A 20,057-nucleotide genomic window follows, 5' to 3' on the forward strand; every position below is an offset into this window, starting at 1 on the left:
CAAATGGCTGTAGCAAAAAAGAAGTGCACCGCCATATTATTTTTTCTTCAGTTACTTTCTTACAGTCATATAAACCCAAAAATCAGGTTAAGAAAAAATGTTTATTTCTAGAAATTTTTGGCTACTCAGAGGTGTACATTCTTACGTTTCGACATATGTATGTTAAATTGTTGATACTTCTTCCTAGATGCTACTACTGTTAGTGGCATGTCAGCTTCTTAGAGTACATGCAACTTAGTATTGTTAGATCTGTACATCTTTAAGAAATTCTTTGTATGCATCAGAATTTTTTTTTAAATTTCCCTAGGCAGAGTAGAATGTATACAGCATGTACAGTTTTTGCTGATTTTTTATTGACACTTTTATTATTTAGGCACATTTAACGTTTCACATATTTGACTAAGGTTTGAATTTTCAATAACAAACACGTATTGTGTTATCAAAAGGCTCGAAATATCGTGAGCCTAAATCCATCAATCGGAAACACAACTTCAAAATACTGACGGATTTAATCGAGGATTATGCTAGGCTCCAGGCTTAAAAGGAAGACGTAGATACGTATTATAGATACAATGGATAGCGTTGTTTCTGGAAAAAGAAACTATGAGGGAGGGCGAATGGGTTGTTTTCCATGAATAAACGCTTATCCATTGTGTCTCTAACATAAATTATTGTTCTGATGTCTTTTCAAAATTAGAGCTTTTTCTTAATTAGAAGTATTGTAATAGAGTTTAAATAATCATGTTATCATATTCAACTTAGTAGTTCAAAGTTCACAATTAATCAGTTTGAGAAATACAAATATAACATAACACGTCTGTCTTTGAATTAACGCACGTATGTTCACTACTAAATTACTGTATTTGTATTTGCATTTATTTAGTAAGTTATTTTTGAAAGAAATTATATTCGAACCTCTCATCTGTAGAATATGAAATTAACCTAAGTTTTACGCCGAAAAAGATTTCACTAAATTCCGTTGCTGATATATGAAATAAAATAACCAAATGTATTAAATCTAAATAAAATAGATGACATGACAATCATTTGAAAATACTAAGACATTTGTTCTCTATATAAATCACGTACAGGGTCGTGATCAGAAAGTTCTTTTAGAGGAAAGGAGTGTACTCAAAATTTATATGATCTTTAAAATTTGTAGTTATCAATCATATTTGAGTCAGTTCAAAGAGAATCTAAAACTGTACCATTGAAGCAGTGATACTGTGAATTTATATATTGAAAGTCCTTCTAAAAAATGGTCTCTATATATTTAGTGTCCAGTTAGTACAGCTGCTATTAGATACTACTTTAAAGTTCCGCTATATAGATGATGTTCTCTCACTAAATAATACAAAATTTGGTGACTATGTTGAACGAATCTATTCCATCGAACTAGAGAAAAAGGATACTACAGATACAGTTTAGTCTGCCTCATATCTTGACTTACATCTAGAAATTGACAATGAGGGTCGGTTGAAAACAAAACTTTACGACAAAAGAGATGATTTCAGCTTCCCAATTGTGAACATTCCATTTCTATGTAGCAACATCCCAGCAGCGCCTGCATACGGAGTATATATCTCCCAATTGATACGATATTCCCGGGCTTGTATTTCCTATCATCATTTCCTTGATAGAGGATTGCTGCTCACAAGGAAGTTATTAAATCAAGAGTTCCAAATGGTGAAGTTGAAATCATCCCTTCGTAAATTTTACGGACGCCATCGCGAGTTGGTTGACCGTTATGGAATAACCGTTTCACAGATGATATCAGATATGTTCCTTATGTCGTCACAACAATACCCTTTTCTTTTCACGAATGTGACCTACCCAATTAGACTATTTACCGGATTTGTAATAACATAAGCAACACGACGGGTGCCACATGTGGAGCATGATCTGCTTACCCTTCCGGATCACCTGAGATCACCCCCAGTTTTGGTGGGGTTTGTGTTGCTTAGTCTTTAGTTTTCTATGTTGTGTCATCTGTACTATTATTTGTCTGTTTGTCTTTTTATTTTTGGCCATGGTGTTGTCAGTTTGTTTTCGATCTATGAGTTTGACTGTCCCTCTGGTATCTTTCGTCCTTCTTTTAAAGCAGCTGTCATAAAATCTTCCTAACATATAGTTTAAACTAACCATACACGTGTGCATGCCCTAAATATTAATGAAAGAAAAATGCGTATTATAAAGATATCCATATTAACATACAAAATAAGAAAAACGGAAAAACTAAAGGAAAGCGACAACAAAGAGAAAACTGAGATTTAAAACTCAACCGAAAAATCTCTACTTCTAATTTGACTCTACAACTCATTCATCTAAAGCTCGCGGCTACCAATTTATACTTTACTATTGTCTACTATGTATATATAAAGGTACACGCCCTGTGTGTCCGTTGTACCGATGTGTATCATATGGACATTGATATGTATATAAAATAGACATCTAGATTGCAACCCATTGGTAGCCGAGAGGTTGTGTCAATGTGTTGATGTAAGTCATACATAATACAAGTCAAGAAGGGGTTCGATTCCCGGTGAAGGCATATAAAAATTACAAAAGTTAATGGTAAGTTTTTAAATTAACTCAATTAGTGAGCAGAAATCAGTAAATTAACCAATTAAAACTTAATGAAATTAAGCACACAAAGGAAACATTTGAATATAATTTGTTGAGTCCATTTCAGCGACAGATTTAGGAACCGTTAATTCTAGAAATAAAACACGGTTAAGGATAGCTTGAAGTAACGACAATGGTTTAATCTTTCCGTCTGGGTTAAGGTAGTGAGGTCATTGATTTCAATTTAAAATAAAAATACTGAATGGGTCTATGAATACAATGATATGTCGATCTTTAAAGACCCAAATGTTGCCAAGTACCTGTCCTATCTCCATGACAAATATGCAAAAGACCCAGCAGATAGAGTAGATGAATCCCAAATCAACAACGTGTGTGTGTGTAAATTACATTACATAAATTGCTTGATAAATGAGTTAGGTATTGACAATACATTTGGCACTTAACATATACTGCCACAAAACTTACCGAGGAGGAAATCCTGGATAATGAGAGATCTGTTCTATGTTCCTTTTGAATTTCAACTTAAAATGACGAACTGGATCATCCTTCACTGTATTGGATACCTGAACTGAATTAGTGGCCTTGTAAACAACGTTATATTGCTCGGTCTTCCATGCTCGATGAAAACCTTTTTCTGAATTATTAGCATCAATTTTATCAGCAATCAAAGCCCGGCTTCAAAGTTACTGTGAAACTACCTATTAAAGGTACAACGCTAATCATATGTGGATACTTAAAAAAAGATCTGTTAGAGTAGATGCAATTTAAGTGTCTTTCCTTTCGAATTGTATTAGAACATTTGACTTTTCTACCCTTCACACAAGTATTCCCCATTCCGAACTTAAAGACCAAATTGGTCCCGTTTTCTCCCTTAAAATAAAATATACGTATTTACAAGTATCTTGTCTTAGGGAGGAATAAATAAAGGCAACAGTAGTATACTGCTGTTCAATAGTCATAAATCGAGTTAACTGAAGCAAATCCGTGTCACAAACCAAAACCCAGGAAAACACATTAATTATAAGAGGAAAACAACGGAACAACAGAAACACTGAACTGCTACAAAATCAAACGAATAAATCATTTGTAAAAAATATCACTCTGATTCAAATTAAAAGTTCTCTGAAACTGACATTGTCAAGATGCTCGATTTCTAAATTGACAAGATATTTGTTAAGTTGCTACTCTACATATATCCTCGTTAAAAAAAGAATATATATATCCAAATAGCAATTGGCCATAAAGATCTTCAGCCGTATAAACATCCTCTTTCAAGTCAACTGTAAACGATCGGATATCTGTGAGTTCATTTGAATTGTTCCATCCCCTGCATTTGCAATTTGCAGAAACTCAGTAGGGATAAACCACTGACTCACGTTTTATTTTATAAAGAAAATTATTCCATTATTAATATTAAGTCAATATCTGCAAGGATGGCACTTCGATTCATATTTAGGAAGGGGTGAGCAGCTGAATCATCCTATATCCCACCCTTTGTATATATTTTAAATATAGAAATATAGACCATATCATATATTTCTTAACAAATATAATTCAATTTATTGTCACGGCCTTATCATATAACATGAAGCTCAAAATAGTTAACTATTCCAGCGGATCATCCCTACCACTCATTGAATAGTAAGTATCCTCTTCCGGGAGTACGTATTTATATGAATTGCATCGAAAATATTTGAAATCATATATTTCGAACGACCATTTTAGAATAAGAAGAAGAGAACAGTTGATTCCCATTGGGATGCCGACTGTTTGTTCTAACATGTCATCCAAATATAACAAATATGAATAAGGAAATTTAGAACATACACGAGCGTAACGTAGAAACTGTTAAATGTAAAGTTGACAATTGGAAGGTAGATATCATCACGTTTTTTTTACTTTTTTATAAATTCCGTGAATCAGAACTTTTACTTACGCCAAAATCATTATTTCATGTTCCCTGGGTTGTATGAGATATATGAGTTGTAAGCACTCATCGAATTGTGAGTTATTTAATGACAGATATGTCATCAATACACTTGAAAGTGAAAATAAGGAACACATTTACAATAACCAGTCGGCCAGTAGTGGTGCATAATTAGTACCCTTTGGAGTACCGAAGACGAGGTTTTAATAACTTGTAATATACGCTAATAATAATAATAATGATTTATTGTACAAATGATATATGAAAATAGTTCCTTATACATAATATATACATGATTTTTTTTATTAGTTGTTGGCTTTAAAATAGCTGTCAGTAACTGTGAGTACTCTCAGATCTGAACTTTGTTTCTAAATGTATAAATACCCTGCCGCGTCTAGTCTGTGTTTTTGTTAAATGTTTTTTCTGCATTGTATCGATCTGATGAGTTAAGCCCATTTCAACTTATTTGTATAGTGTTTTTCAGTATGTTGTACTGTTACCCCAATGTCCCAGGCAAGGGGGTGGCACAACAAGTTTAACCCTGCCACATTCTATATGTGCTTTGCCCAAGTCAGGAGCCTATAGATCAGTCGTTGTCGTTGATTCATGTCTTTCATATTTGGTTTTCGTAAATTGTTTTGTTATAAATTAGGCCGTTATTTTTCTCAGTTGAATTGTTTCATATTTTTCACGGGGCCTTTTATGGCCGACTATACGGTATGGGGTTTTCTCAATGTTAAAGGTTTACGGTTGCCTATAATTGCTTACATCCACTTCATTTAAACTGTGGTGAATAGTTGTCTCATTGGCATTCATACTTATATTAATTCTCCTTATTTCTATAGGCATTGCGTAGGCATATTATTTATAATTCTCAGATCAGCTCAATAATAAACTACTAGTAATGCAATAGAAAATTGTCAGTGAAAAGGTAAAAAGTATAACAAAAATACTAATTTCCAAGGCAAATTCAAAAAGGAGAAGTTCATAAAAACTGACTAAATTAAACGTTATAAATCAACGGAACAAGTGAAAAACAACTGCCACATCAATGACTATATATTGGCATTTTCCGAGGGAAATGATGGGTTAAACCTGGTTGTATAGCTAGATAAACCTCCCACTTGTATGACAGTTGTTTATAGTTACGTTATATTGACATAATAGTGTAACCAACCCAAACAAACATAATAGGTTATGGTGACAATAATTGGGATCCAGCAGTCAAAACTGTGTTAACATACATCACGGACATAGAGACTGACGAAAAATTCAAACATAGAAACAAATAAATCTAACAAAGACGGCAACAAAAAAATTGTCGTTGGTTATAACTCATCATAGATGCCAAAACCAAAATTTTGTACGCCAAACGCGCGTTTCGTCTACAAAAGACTCATCAGTGACGTAAATTTAACAATGACGTCATCAACAAAATAAAGTTTGTTGACGTTGATAGAAAATACCGTATATAGTAAATACTTTCTCGATAAAGTATAAATCAAGTAAATAGAAATACAAGGGTAAACATAATCAAAAACACACTGTAGGTTGCAAGTCTGTTAATATAGACAATGCAATTTCCCATAGGAACTCCCTTTGCGGCTAAAACTGTGCCAATTTTACTAGGAAATTATATCCCAGAACGGAAAGTTGATATGCACTACTCTTTTATTCAAAGGTCAAAATATAGGGCTGTGCGGCATATTTTCAACATTTATATGCCCTGAACTTCTAAGAGTTTAAACTTATACTAAAATTCTGTACTACCCCTACCTCCACTTTTGGACTTCCTAAAAATTAAATTTTAGGCGCTTCCAATTTTTTCTATACTGGTAACATTCTCATATGTCTCTATGAGATGAAACACAGAGATCATAACTGGGAACCAGTACGTTAACAAATTAACATATCTATGAATATCATATAACTCCCCAAAAGAGGCGTGGCTTGTGAAACAGCTGTATTTACAAAGTGCAAACTGTTAAAGCCCTTTGTGTCCGAACGCACCTCAGGTCCCTTCTGCACCAGGAATGCCCACATTTCAAAAATAAAAAACCCCCCGATGGCAGGATGCATTAATACCTAGGCACGTCACAAGTTATACGAACAAAAGAAACATAATAGCATGAAAACTAATAACGGGAAAACTAAAGTAAAATAAAAAGATACACAACTTCACCATCAAGAAAATATAGCTCAAGACCAAAATTACAAACACAAGAGATCAATAGCTTTGATTACAGTCAAATATTATATTGATTCATGAAGGTTGACAATTACGAAGGTTGATTCGAGCCAATTATTAATAAGAAAGGAAGTTAAATAATTATAACTGTCATAAATATCTAAGTTCCGTTTACGATATTAACAAGCATATTTAGAATTTAAAAAATAAGAATGTCATTCGAGTTATGACGACTATTCAACTGAGACCAAAAAAGAGGGACGAAAGATATCCGAGGGACAGTTAAACTCATAGATCGAAAACAAACTGACAACACCATGGCCAAAAATAAAAAGACAAACAGACAAATAATAGTACAGATGACACAACATAGAAAACTAAAGACTAAGCAACACAAACCCCACCAAAACTGGGGGTGATATCAGGTGCTCCGGAAGGGTAAGCAGATCCTGCTCCCATGTGGCATCCGTCGTGTTGCTTATGTTATTACAAATCCGGTAAATAGTCTAATTGGGTAGGTCACATTCGTGAAAAGAAAAGGGTATTGTTGTGACGACATAAGGAACATATCTGATATCATCTGTGAAACGGTTATTCCATAACGGTCAACCAACTCGCGATGGCGTCCGTAAAATTTACGAAGGGATGATTTCAACTTCACCATTTGGAACTCTTGGTTTAACAACTTCCTTGTGAGCATCAATTCTCTATCAAGGAAATGATGATAGGAAATACAAGCCCGGGAACATCGTATCAATTGGGAGATATATACTCCGTATGCAGGCGCTACTGGAATGTTGCTACATAGAAATGGAAAGTTCACAATTGGGAAGATGAAATCATCTCTTTTGTCGTAAAGTTTTGTTTTCAACCGACCCTCATTGTCAATTTCTAGATGTAAGTCAAGATATGAGGCAGACTTGACTGTATCTGTAGTATCCTTTATCTCTAGTTCGATGGGATAGATTCGTTCAACATAGTCACCAAATTTTGTATTATTTAGTGAGAGAACATCATCTATATAGCGGAACGTAGAGTTAAAGGATATTGCTAACTTCTTATCTTAATTACTTGGGTGTAGCAACCATATGTCACCGATTGAAGTAAGTTTGATTTTGTATGAATCATTAATAATATTTTATGTTTAATCATTTAAAACATTGCGGTTTATCTACACTATGCAAAATGAGCAATGAATTCAATACAAACAATGTTAATTAGCCGGAATTATTGTTAAAGGTTCACTGTATCACTATTAATATAAAAACGATGATGTTAGTTCCCAACTTATTTATTATCTTCATTCACAGTTAATTTGTTCCATATTTTAATTTTCTCCAACTAAAGAAAAATTGAGTGATATTTTTAACTTTCTGATTGTTTTGTTCTTAAATGTTTGGATTCTTAGTTTTATTTTTTAGCTTTAAATCAATTATCTTGGTTTCAATTCTAAATAGGTTATCCTTTTATATAGTTGCTACCTTTCATCTAAGATACTTATATTAACAAAGGGGTATCGAGGATATAAGTCAGTGTATCTTGGTTTCAATTTTAAATAGGTCATCCTTTTAAATAGTTGCTACATTTCATTTACAGCAACTTTTCTCAAAAAGTGTCAATTGAATTTCTAATAATACTTTTTTTATATTTTCCAGTTTATAATTGGCTTAATCATCTTTTTTTTTTTGGAATTTATTCCATGATGTCGGTCATAGATTTGGAACGTTCCATGACATTCATACGTCATATCATAGGAAACTGTAATGATAGTTTACAAAACCAGACAAATCTATAGGATTAATTCGATATGTGTGATATAATTGAAATGAAGAATTGCGTTCAGATTTTGCCTTATTATGTTGTGGTGTTTCATTTTATCATAATTAAACTAGGCTTTTAGTTTTTTTTTCGTTTGAATTATTTTGCTCTTGTCATTTCGGAGTTTTTTATAGCTTATTATGCGGTATGTGTTTTGCTCGTTGTTGAAAGCCGTACGGTGACCTATAGTTGTTAACTTCTACGTAATCTCTGGTAGAGAGTAGTTGCATTGGCAATCATACCGCATCTTCTTTTTTATATTTCATTTTTTATATACACTCTTAAGTCTCAGATGATATTTAACTTTAGACAGATTTATCAACGAGGTATACCTAACCCAAGGCATTGCACCTTTGGTTTTTTATGAACACTGAAATCTGCAATCAAAATTAAATTAAGGTTTTCATATAAAGTTATATAATTAATACCATTTCTATTATATTTTTCTCCTGTGTAATGAAAGATGTTCATGTTCATACAAGTTCGATTATTCTACTTTATATCGACTTGATTATGTTAAAAACATTTTTGGGGCCCTTTATAGCTTGCTGTCTGGTGTGAGCCAAGGCTCTGTGTTGAAGGCCGTACTTTGACCTATAATGGTTTACTATTTGCAAATTGTGCATTTTCTTATATATGAATAGAATAAATTAAAGACTATTTGTTGAATTCGACATAAAAGTATATTTAAGATGAAATGGTATTTTCGTTCTCTCAGATAATCAATAACATGCTTTCAATCTGTTACATAATACTTCTAACTGAATTTGGACATAAACATATGTTTGCAAAAGAAAAGCTTCACGCTCAAGTAAAGTGTTTTTCCCTAGTTAATCACTATTTTTACCAGTGTCTTAATTGACCCGGAATTGTTAACAGTAATTTATTTCCACCCGATGTTGTTTAACTACAACGAACGTTAATAGACATACTCTTGCACGGAAATTTACACTCGGTGATAGGTCTACATCGGTAGGTCACAATCGATTGTAAAAGTAAGCAACATCAACTACAAGTTGGCATGAAGAATAACTGTAGACGGTCAAACTTGACGGCAATGACATGACTATTGTTAATGTAAATTTTATATAAAACTGTTAAGTTATATAAAACCTTCCGCAGCATTCAACAAAATCGAAATAACTAGATAACTCAGTATTCAGTACAATAATAGCCTTAAAAGAACTTCAAAATTTATTGCATGTCGTTACAATGTATAAAAAATGAAACCAATAACATGAATTCTGAATGGAGTGTATAAAAAGGGGAAAAAAAGAAAGAATGAAAAAATAATAAATAAAGAATAGAAAATAAGTAGGTGCTCAAATATAAAGAATAGAAAATAAAGCACAAAATAAATACAGATAAAGAAAGGCAACAGTAGTATACAGCTGTTCAAAAGTCATAAATCGATAGATGATAATGTACAAAATAAATAAAAATCAGAGAAAAATAATGGAGCATACAGAACCGAATGATCTCCAATCTAGACCCTCATTATATTGATTGCAATAAGTATATACCAATTCATTAATGTGTGTTTGAGTATTCCAGGCCAATGGTTACGAAGAAAAGAACTAAAGTATTTATTGTCTTTAAAAATATTCAACCAGTGTCAAACATCTGTTTAAAATCATAATAAGGATATATGGTATGATTGGTAATGAAAAAACTTTTAACTGGAGACCAAATAGTTTGGATGTATGCAAGCTTTAGGTCACTGTATGTAGTGAGTTGAACTTTGTCTGAATCATTTTTCATTATGAATTATTCAAAACACTATTTAGATAGTATTAGTCGTATTTGGACAATTTTTTTTATTTCGTCTTTCTGATTGAAATCAAACAAACAATTACCACATTGAAACTGTAAACTTTAATGAATCTTTATCGGGAAAGTATGATGATAAATAAAAAAACCAAAATGTCTCGCCCCTGTAGAATAAAATGAGACATACTTTAATTTTAGAACTTTAATCTTTTAAAAATTAAAAAAGGCTTAAGTCGTTTGCAATTTTAATCTGATGTATACTTCTCATTGTATTCATTACCAATTAAAAAATATGAAATAACAGTACTGTATTAAAGATTTGCCATTGTCAGTTAGTCGAGAGGAGCGGAGAAAGTAAAACAGATATTTGCGACCGTCAAATCAAAAATTAAACATTTAAATTCGTGGTTCCATATACCTCCGAAAACTGGTAGCCAACGAATAATAATGAATCTACAGTAATTATAATCCATAAATGTTTACACTTTCATATATTTTGATTATTGACTGTAATTCATTCAAATTTCTTATTTCAGAGTGTAAATAAAGGCAACAATAGTCAATAAAGGCAACAGTAGCAAATACGAGCAAAATTAGTAAATAAAGGCAACAGTAGCAAACACGAGCAAAATTAGTAAATAAAGGCAACAGTAGTAAAATCAATCAAAGTTCTAGCTATGGTATTGGTAGAAAATGATTCAGATGAAACCATATATGTAAAGGTTACCCGAGATAGGGAATTGGCAGTAAAAAAATGGATAGCCATTGAAGTTCACAGGTGTGGCACAGGAATAGGCGTTGCTGCCATCAAGGAAACTGATTGGCAATGTGCAGAAATTGAAGATTTTACTGCAATTGCATCTAAAGATGTACTAGAGATTATACCGGTAGTTGGCAACAAAATATTCTATGTGACAATTAAATCACACAGACCTATTGCTTGTGATGCCCTTCCTATTCGAGCAAACCGCAATGACATTGTGGATGAGTTGTTGTTTGTTCAAAATGAACCAAAAAAGGACAAATTAATATATAGAATCATTATTAACCTTGAATCTGAAAGGGAAACTGACAATAGTGTGAAGGTAAACAATTATCACATTGAGAAGAAAAATAAGTTTCCTCAAGCAGAACTATATCCACAATATTCAAAAAAAGGGAATCTTAAACAACAAAATCAATCTGTGGAAATTGAGTACGGTATAATGCAAAAAATGTACCGAAAACAAAAACGAAGGATCAAAAGAGACCACCATTACCAAACATGTCATTAGGTTAACGTATCGTTGATTTTCTTTTCTATTTTCTATACTGCTATATTTTGATTATGCTTAAAGCTCTTCGTTGGAACTTCGATAGGTCTTGGTATCCCAAAACTTTTCTCCCCTTTTCATATAATTAAATTGGCTCGATTTCTTCTTTATGAGAAATCATTCACGGTATTCAAATCAAATGTTGACTTATGTTTTTTTATTTAAATTAAATTTGAATATAAATTACTTATGTTGTCAACTGTCTTGTTATTTTAAGGCGGGATTTATTATTAACAGATGGGAGGAGGGATCAATCGATTGAAAAAGTGTCATAACTTGTGTCCTTGAAATTTTTTACATTTTTAGATTTATTTTATGGCAAAGGAGAATCAAAGCTTTAACTAAGTATTAGCCTTGCTTAATGAAAGCTGCTGATTTAGTTGTCATTTATTCTACTAGTATATATAAAAATAAGAAGATGTGGTATGATTGCTAATGGAACAACTCTCCACAAGAGATCAAATGACACAGAAATTAACAACTATAGGTTACGTTATGGCCTTCAACAATGAATAAAATCATACCGTTTAGTCAGTTATAAAAGGCCCAGAAATGACATCATTAATGTAAAACAATACAAACGATAAAACTAACGGCCTGATTTGTGTACAAAATAATGAACGAATAACAAATACAATATACGGAAACAAACGACAACCACTGAATTACAGGCTCCCGACTTGGTACAGGTACATACTGAATGTGGCGATGTTAAACTAGTTTGAAAGCGCCCAAACCCTCCCCTAACCTGGAACAGTTGTGTAACAGTACAAGCTAAGAACAAACTATAAAAATCAGTTGCAAAAGGCTGAACTCAACGGATCGATGCAAAGCAGAAATACATCTAAAAAAAAAACAAAGTGGGCGTGGCAGGGTACTTATACATCTCCACAACAAAAATGCTCAGACAGTTACTGATTACAAGTTCAAAGCCAATAACAACTATTAAAAAACTCATGCATCTAAGACTAGAACTTCATTATTGAGATATTTCAGATATCATTCATTTCGAACCTAACTCCTGGACTTTTTTGTGTTTCGTGCTTTTGCTTTCGTTTCGTTCAGTCAAAATTAAACAGAGAGAAATAGAAAACAATCCGTAAAATTACGGATCAGACGACTTTACTGGTTTCTAAAGATTAAAGACTGCAAAAACAAGACATGCAAGAGTTTAGATACCGGCACGTTGTATCGGTCAGCCAATTCGTGATGGTAACCGTAACAATAATGTAGACGGTGTCAATTTCACTCGATCTTCCAAATAACTATGTTTTAGCAGTATTTGTGTTAGGAGTTTCACTTGTTTACAAAGTCGGGATATTGTAAAAGAGAGAAGGAATACACAAAAGAGAAATTCAAGCTCATACGTCAGTAAAAAACTTACAACCTGTTGTCAAAACAAAAGACATAGAAAACTAGATACTTAGCAAAAGAACCATAGTAAAAACAAGGGAAAGATCAGATGGTCCGGAAGGGAAAACAGATCATGTTCCACATGTGGGGCCAGCATTGTTGTCCATGTAAGCACAGACTTGGTAATAAGTCTTAATTCGACAGGATTACAATTTCAACATATCCGTCGTCATCTGTGAAATTGATTTTTCATAACATTCATCAAATTCGTGATGGTATCCGTAAATAAACTCATCATAGATACAAGGATTGAAATTTTGTATTTGCGCCAGACGCGCGTTTCGTCTACAAAAGACTCATCAGTGACGCTCGAATAAAAAAAAGGTTAAAAAGGCCAACATAAAATACGAAAGAGAAGAACATTCAGGAACAAACATCCTATAAGTTTTGCCAAATACAGCTAAGGTTATCTATTCCTGAAGTAGAAAAGCCTCAGTATTTCAAAAAAGTCAAGTTTTGTAAAATATCTTCAAATTCACCACTATAAAACCTTTGTTCGGTAATATCATTTGGTAGCAATTCTCTTTAAAGAAAATCATGACAGGGAATAAAAAGTTTTAATTGTCGTATCAAGTATCTATATGACGCCTTGATATTGCTAAACAGATATAGAAAGTTAAAGTTGAGAAGCTGAAATCATTTCCTCCGGGTGCTCGATTTTCTCGCTGCATTGAAGACCCATTGGTACATGTAGCCCTCGGCTGTTATCTGCTCTTTAGTCGGGTTGTTGTTTCTTTGACATATTCCCCATTTCCATTTTCTTTTTTATTTGTCACGTCAAAAACGTTGACCCTGCCTTAATAACTTTGACCCGGACATATCACCGACGTCATAATGAATGAACCGACGTTGATAAGTTTGGTCCGAACCATCTTCCGGTTTTCTAGTAATACAAAGAAAACACGTGTTCCTATCATGCACTCATTGTACTCATAGCGCTTAGATAATATCAATATCAAACTATTAGTAATCTATAATTATTTGGCAGCAATACATAAATATGAAGCAAACTTATACAAAGGTTTGTTAAAAAAAAACTATTATAAAGACCCTTAAAATAGATCGCATATAGCCAATTTACCAAGAAGAGATTTATAATTTTGATTGCAATGTGAATTTTTTTATTTTTATATATTGATCCATTCAGTTAAACAATTAAACAAGGTAGGTTTGATTGTTCCATGTCAATTTGAAATAAGAAAAGAATTTTAAATATCTGAATCAAAACAATTATTGAATTCGTGTTGAAGATATAATCAAACATGTGTTACAAGTTTTAAACAAGGAGACATGCTATCCACCTGAGACCAAATTGCTAGGTTTTAGCCAAATATTGGTAAGTTTGATTATGTATTAATCATCAATAATATTATATGTTAAATTATTCTAAACATTAAGGTTTTAAGTTGTGTTTTTAGACTGCTGTAAACTTGGACAGGTTGAATATGTTTATGAATTAATATTTTTATCTCAATTTTATAACTTTGTTAAATACTTTAATAAAACTCGGAACTATGAATTTTGTGTGCCTAACTAGTCCAGAAAATGTTTTTGCGTGAAGATGTTTTGTGATTACAAAGGATAATTCATAGATTTTTTTTTCGTCCAATTTGAAAATTTTAAATGACGGTTGAATGATTATGCACAATTTCCCACATAACATGATTGTCTTTCGTTGCTATCTTCGACCATTCTTTCTTTTCTATAGACGGGGTATACTATGGTTCGTTGGTTTTCTCTGTTGAACTGTTTCACATTATGCAATGCCGAAGCACGTACACCTTATGGGTTTTGTTCATTGTTGAAGGCCATAGGGTGACCTGCAGTTGTTCACATCTTCATTTCATCTTTTGTTATAGCTGTCAATTGGAGGTAAACAACATTTTCTTTCTTTTTAAATATCTGCCAACAAACAAATACTGTAGCATAACTGAGTTGAATAAGGACTCATATTTCCTGCTCTTCTCATTTTTACCTGCATATAACGATTTAAACAAGTTTAAATGATATAACAGCATATCAGAAACATAATTTACTGAGAAATCGAAGATACTGTCACAATAACATTCTCTCAGGAACATATATTAATATGAAGACTTCTATTGACAAGTAAATTATACATGTTAAAGATGTTCGCTCCTCTTGTTTTTGATATTTTGTCAGATATTCGAAATCCTCTGGTTTTACCCATGTTTTACCATTAAGAAATTTTGTCCATTAACCCCTACTTTTCTTTTCATAATTTTATTACATATAGTTTTAAAAGCCATATTTGAAAATCTTATAAAATCCTTGTTTTTTTTCAATGTTTTTGAAAGAAAAAAGGTGCCAATGTTAAATGTACAAAAAATCTAGAGAGAATCATTTCCCGCCAAATGTTCAATGGCTTATATCTCGAAAACAAACCCTTCATTTTTTTCTGCTTTTTTTAGTTCCTTCATTTATATACCATCAATTTATAACAGTCTTGTTATTTTGAAACAGAGTAGCGAACATCCTTAATTTGTTGTTGTATTGATTATTTATAGAACAAGTATCTATGGAGTATATATTGAGTGATAGTGCAATACATGAAACTGTTTTGAATTAAACATATTTTTTTTTCTTTATAAAAGATTCTTCCTGGCGTGCACATATATTTTTTTTTATGGCAATGGTGAATATCTTTATATCATGTTTTCTGTACATTGATGTCCAAAAATAGAATTCACTAGGAACAATGTGAAGCTTTGTTGTTGATCTGATATTGTACGACATCTATACGTAGAAAATGCGAAAATCTGTTTGTCTTGATATTTTGGTCTTTTACCCTCTTTTGGACAGTTTACGCTTGATTAAATCCAAATTGGTAACTTCCTCTAACACATTGTGACGGTGTTTTAACCTCAACCGGCACAATGTGACGTCGATGTAACATGTGTTAAGTTGTGCTCCTGTCTCAAAGCAGTGTTGTATGATTTTCAGGACGACAAGTTAGGTTAAACAGAGGTTTATATATTGATGACGGCTTTTATATTATATCTTGAAATTTATTTGAATTCCCTTTTTAATATCAATTGTAAACCCGGCCATACGGTATAAAAATAAGTTAAGGCTTTTATGCTCGGTTATTTTAGAATATGGAACTGGCTTTCATGATAATTCAGAAATTTTACGATGAGTAAATTTCTTGATTACTTAATTTATTAAATAAATATGCTTCAAAATACTTGATTAATATTTTCAGATATATTGCTTGTGCTTTGTCAATTATACAAAAGTCATTATTTCAGTGAGTAAAACTAACCACCAGATGCAGCTATGGTATTCATATTAAATGAATCAAAGGAAATTGTATATGTCAAGGTCATTGGAAATAAAGAACTGACCGTAGATAAACGTATTGGAATCAAACATGAAGATTGTGATGCGAGGAAAGGTGTACTTACCAACGAGGAAACTGAATGGCAATGGCCAAAAGATCATGGCTTTATCAAAATTTTGCCTACGGAAAATTTAAAGCTTAGCCCAGTGGCTGACAAAAAAACAATTCATGTAACAATAATTACTAAAACACAAAGAATTTGCAATGCCTTTCCTATTCGGAAAAAAGAGCAAGTCATTGTGAAGGCTGAAGATGAATTATTGTGTGTTGAAATTGCCAAAAAGAAGGGAAATGTTTTAGGTAGATATAAAATTGGAGTAGAATCTAAGGGGGAAGTTGACAATAGTCTAAGAACCAAGGATTATCTCCTTTGCAGGGAATATAAGGACCTTCAAGCGGAAATAGCAAACAATATCGAACTGCGGCCAACACATTGGGACACCAAACGAATGTATCAATTTACTATTGAAACTTGCAACCATCAAGAACGATTTGACAATAGGATATCTAATGATTGTAGGAAGAAAATATCCGATAAGGTCAGGCCAGTTACTGACAACGGGGAATCTAATGGTTGTAGGAAGAAAATATCCGATAGGGTCAGGCCAGTAACTGGACATAACGAAACAATATCGCGTATTGGCATAATTGCCATCAGCAAGCAAAATTCTAAAGACTTTATGAGATCCCTGATATCTGAATTAGAACAAAATCCAGGTATAAATATGAGATGTTGTGAAATACATCAAGATAATTATATTGAAAAATTCAAATTGCGCGTTTACGAGATTCAACTTAACATTAGAAATTTCGATGTGCAGAAACAACGACAATTACATTGGCCGATAGAGATTGCCGAGTATTATCCATTGGATTAACGGAAATATTTATAAAAGCCTTTCATTAAATCAATTCGTAGTTTAAACTTTTAAAAATAAGAAATTTTTGCATTAAATACTTTTTACAATAAACTTAGTTTTTCTTTCGTTTACAGGCATATGGTACAACAGCAAAAGCCGATTAAGTGCTTTTTTTTACAAACGTGTCAATAATAGCGGGGTAACATGCAAAACGAAAATAAAATCGCGAGAAATAAGTCGAGACTTTTTGTTGACATATATTCTTCAAAAGATATTTTTGATTAGATATCAATTAGTGTTTACCTCTTTTGGTATGACAACACTGTTTTTCGCAATGTCTAATCGTAAAGTCATATGAAACGAGTTTCTTGAAATTTTAATGTTATCGAAATTATTGAAACAATGCATGCATATATACTTAACTTAGTCTTACATGCACTTGTTTTATATCTTTTACACATCTATAACGTATTATCAACAAATAATATTTCATTCAGTGGTTGTTGATCGCAAGGTAATTAACTTTCGAGTGTGTTGCCGAAGTTTACCAGATCGTGACAATGATAAACAATAAAAACAAAGCACGTGGAAAGCGTGAAAAATAAGTGAATTGAAAGAGCCATGATATTTGTTTTTATATTTTTCATGCGTTCCTATTTGTTAATTAAATTATTCCTTGAGAAGTGTTGAATGATTTGTAGTATTAAATTTGTTTTAAAGAATCTATTATTTTTATTTACCTTCAAGAGCACGTGTGTTTATATTCTTTCATCACGGTTTTCCCCTCGCACTTGCGCTGTGCGGTGGCCGAAGATATAACCAGAGGTCCCGTAGTTAAGGTCACTGCATACGGGACAATATTGGCGAATTAGTGTCTGGGAATCAACTCAATATCGGAACATTTATGAAGATTTTGATGATATTAAGGATTTTCTTTGAAGAAAAATGTTCACGTTCACTTCTTTTATAGTAAAACGTAGCCATCAAAGTATATAAAACATGTTCAACTTTTTTTTTTTAATTTTGAAGTTTCATATGACACTAACTTTTGACATATGTATGTTGCATTGTTATTACTTCTACCTAGATGCTTCTACTGTTAGGGATCCATCCTAAGACTACATGCAGCTTAGTATTTTTAGATATGTACTTCTTTAAGAAATTTCTTGTACGCATCAGAACTTTCAACTTCCCTAGGCAAAAATAGAACTTTTATAGTTTGTTTTTTTTTATTTGTGTTGACACCTTTGATTTTTAAGCGCCAAACGTTTCACATATTTGACGAAGGTTTGAATTTTCAATTACAAAATCTTTTGTAGGATCTCAATACTGACGACTTCAAGTCTAAACCTCCTGATTGCACCTGTGCTAAATTTACATTTATATAAAGTCCGGCTCGCCATGTTATTACTGGCGTCCTAGATATAGTGAATAACACTTCTCTGCGAAAAATGTTATCAAAAGGTACAAAATATCGAGAGCCTAAATCCATCGAACTGAAACACAACTTCAAAATACTGATGAATTCAGTCGAGGATTACATGTATGCCATGCAATTGGCTCCACGCGTTAAAAGAAGACGTAGATACGTATTATAGAAACAATGGATAAGCTATTTCATGAATGAACGCTTATCCATTGTGTCTCTAACTTAAACTATTGTTCTGATGTCTTTTCAAAATAAAACCCTTTTTCTTGATAAGAAGGTGTTGTAAGGGAGTCTAAATAATCAAGTAATCATGTTCAACGAAGCACTAATAAAGCAAAGTTCACAATTAATCAGTTACAGAAATACAAATATAACATAACATAAAATAAGAAAGATACACAACTGCGTCACCTAGAATATATAACTCAGGACCATTGTGTAGCATATGTGGTAAGCTCCCATAAGTATCACTACTACAACTATTTAAGTTAACTCAAGACCATTGAGTAGTATATGTGGTAGGCTCCCATCAGTATCACTACTACAACTATTTAAGTTAACTCAAGACCATCGTGTAGTATATGTGGTAAGCTCCCATAAGTATCACTACTACAACTATTTAAGTTAACTCAGGACCATTGTGTAGTATATGTGGTAAGCTCCCAGAAGTATTACTACTACAACTATTTAAGTTAACTCAGGACCATCGTGTAGTATATGTGGTAAGCTCCCATAAGTATTACTACTACAACTATTTAAGTTAACTCAAGACCATTGTGTAGCATATGTGGTAAGCTCCCATAAGTATTACTACTACAACTATTTAAGTTAACTCAAGACCATTGTGTAGTATATGTGGTAAGCTCCCATAAGTATCACTACTACAACTATTTAAGTTAACTCAGGACCATTGTGTAGTATATGTGGTAAGCTCCCATAAGTATCACTACTACAACTATTTAAGTTAACTCAGGACCATCCTGTAGTATATGAGGTAAGCTCCCATAAGTATCACTACTACAACTATTTAAGTTAACTCAGGACCATTGTGTAGTATATGTGGTAAGCTCCCATCAGTATCACTACTACAACTATTTAAGTTATCTCAAGACCATTGTGTAGTATATGTGGTAAGCTCCCTTAAGTATTACTACTACAACTATTTAAGTTAACTCAAGACCATTGTGTAGTATATGTGGTAAGCTCCCATAAGTATCACTACTACAACTATTTAAGTTAACTCAAGACCATTGTGTAGTATATGTGGTAAGCTCCCAGAAGTATTACTACTACAACTATTTAAGTTAACTCAAAACCATCGTGTAGTATATGTGGTAAGCTCCCATAAGTTTCACTACTACAACTTTTTAAATTAACTCAAGACCATTG

At 32.6% G+C, this 20,057-nt stretch overlaps 1 protein-coding gene across 5 annotated transcripts in view; it reads left to right on the top strand.

The window, feature by feature from the left end:
• Positions 1 to 20,057, top strand: part of LOC127718437 (uncharacterized) — a 68,473-nt gene that overhangs the window by 11,706 nt on the left and 36,710 nt on the right. For 3 of the 5 annotated variants that reach the window (XM_052224458.1, XM_052224456.1, XM_052224454.1), the window contains exon 3: positions 16,361 to 16,679. In XM_052224458.1, the coding sequence (XP_052080418.1) occupies positions 16,361 to 16,679 (319 nt within the window). Of the gene's footprint in view, positions 1 to 14,211; positions 14,352 to 14,778; positions 14,888 to 16,287; positions 16,680 to 20,057 lie in introns of those variants that run through there. The other 2 variants (XM_052224457.1, XM_052224459.1) reach the window with 2 other exon arrangements.

The sequence above is a fragment of the Mytilus californianus genome, unplaced genomic scaffold, assembly GCF_021869535.1.
Source record: "Mytilus californianus isolate M0D057914Y unplaced genomic scaffold, xbMytCali1.0.p SCAF_10, whole genome shotgun sequence".
Taxonomy (NCBI): Eukaryota; Metazoa; Mollusca; class Bivalvia; order Mytilida; family Mytilidae; genus Mytilus; species Mytilus californianus.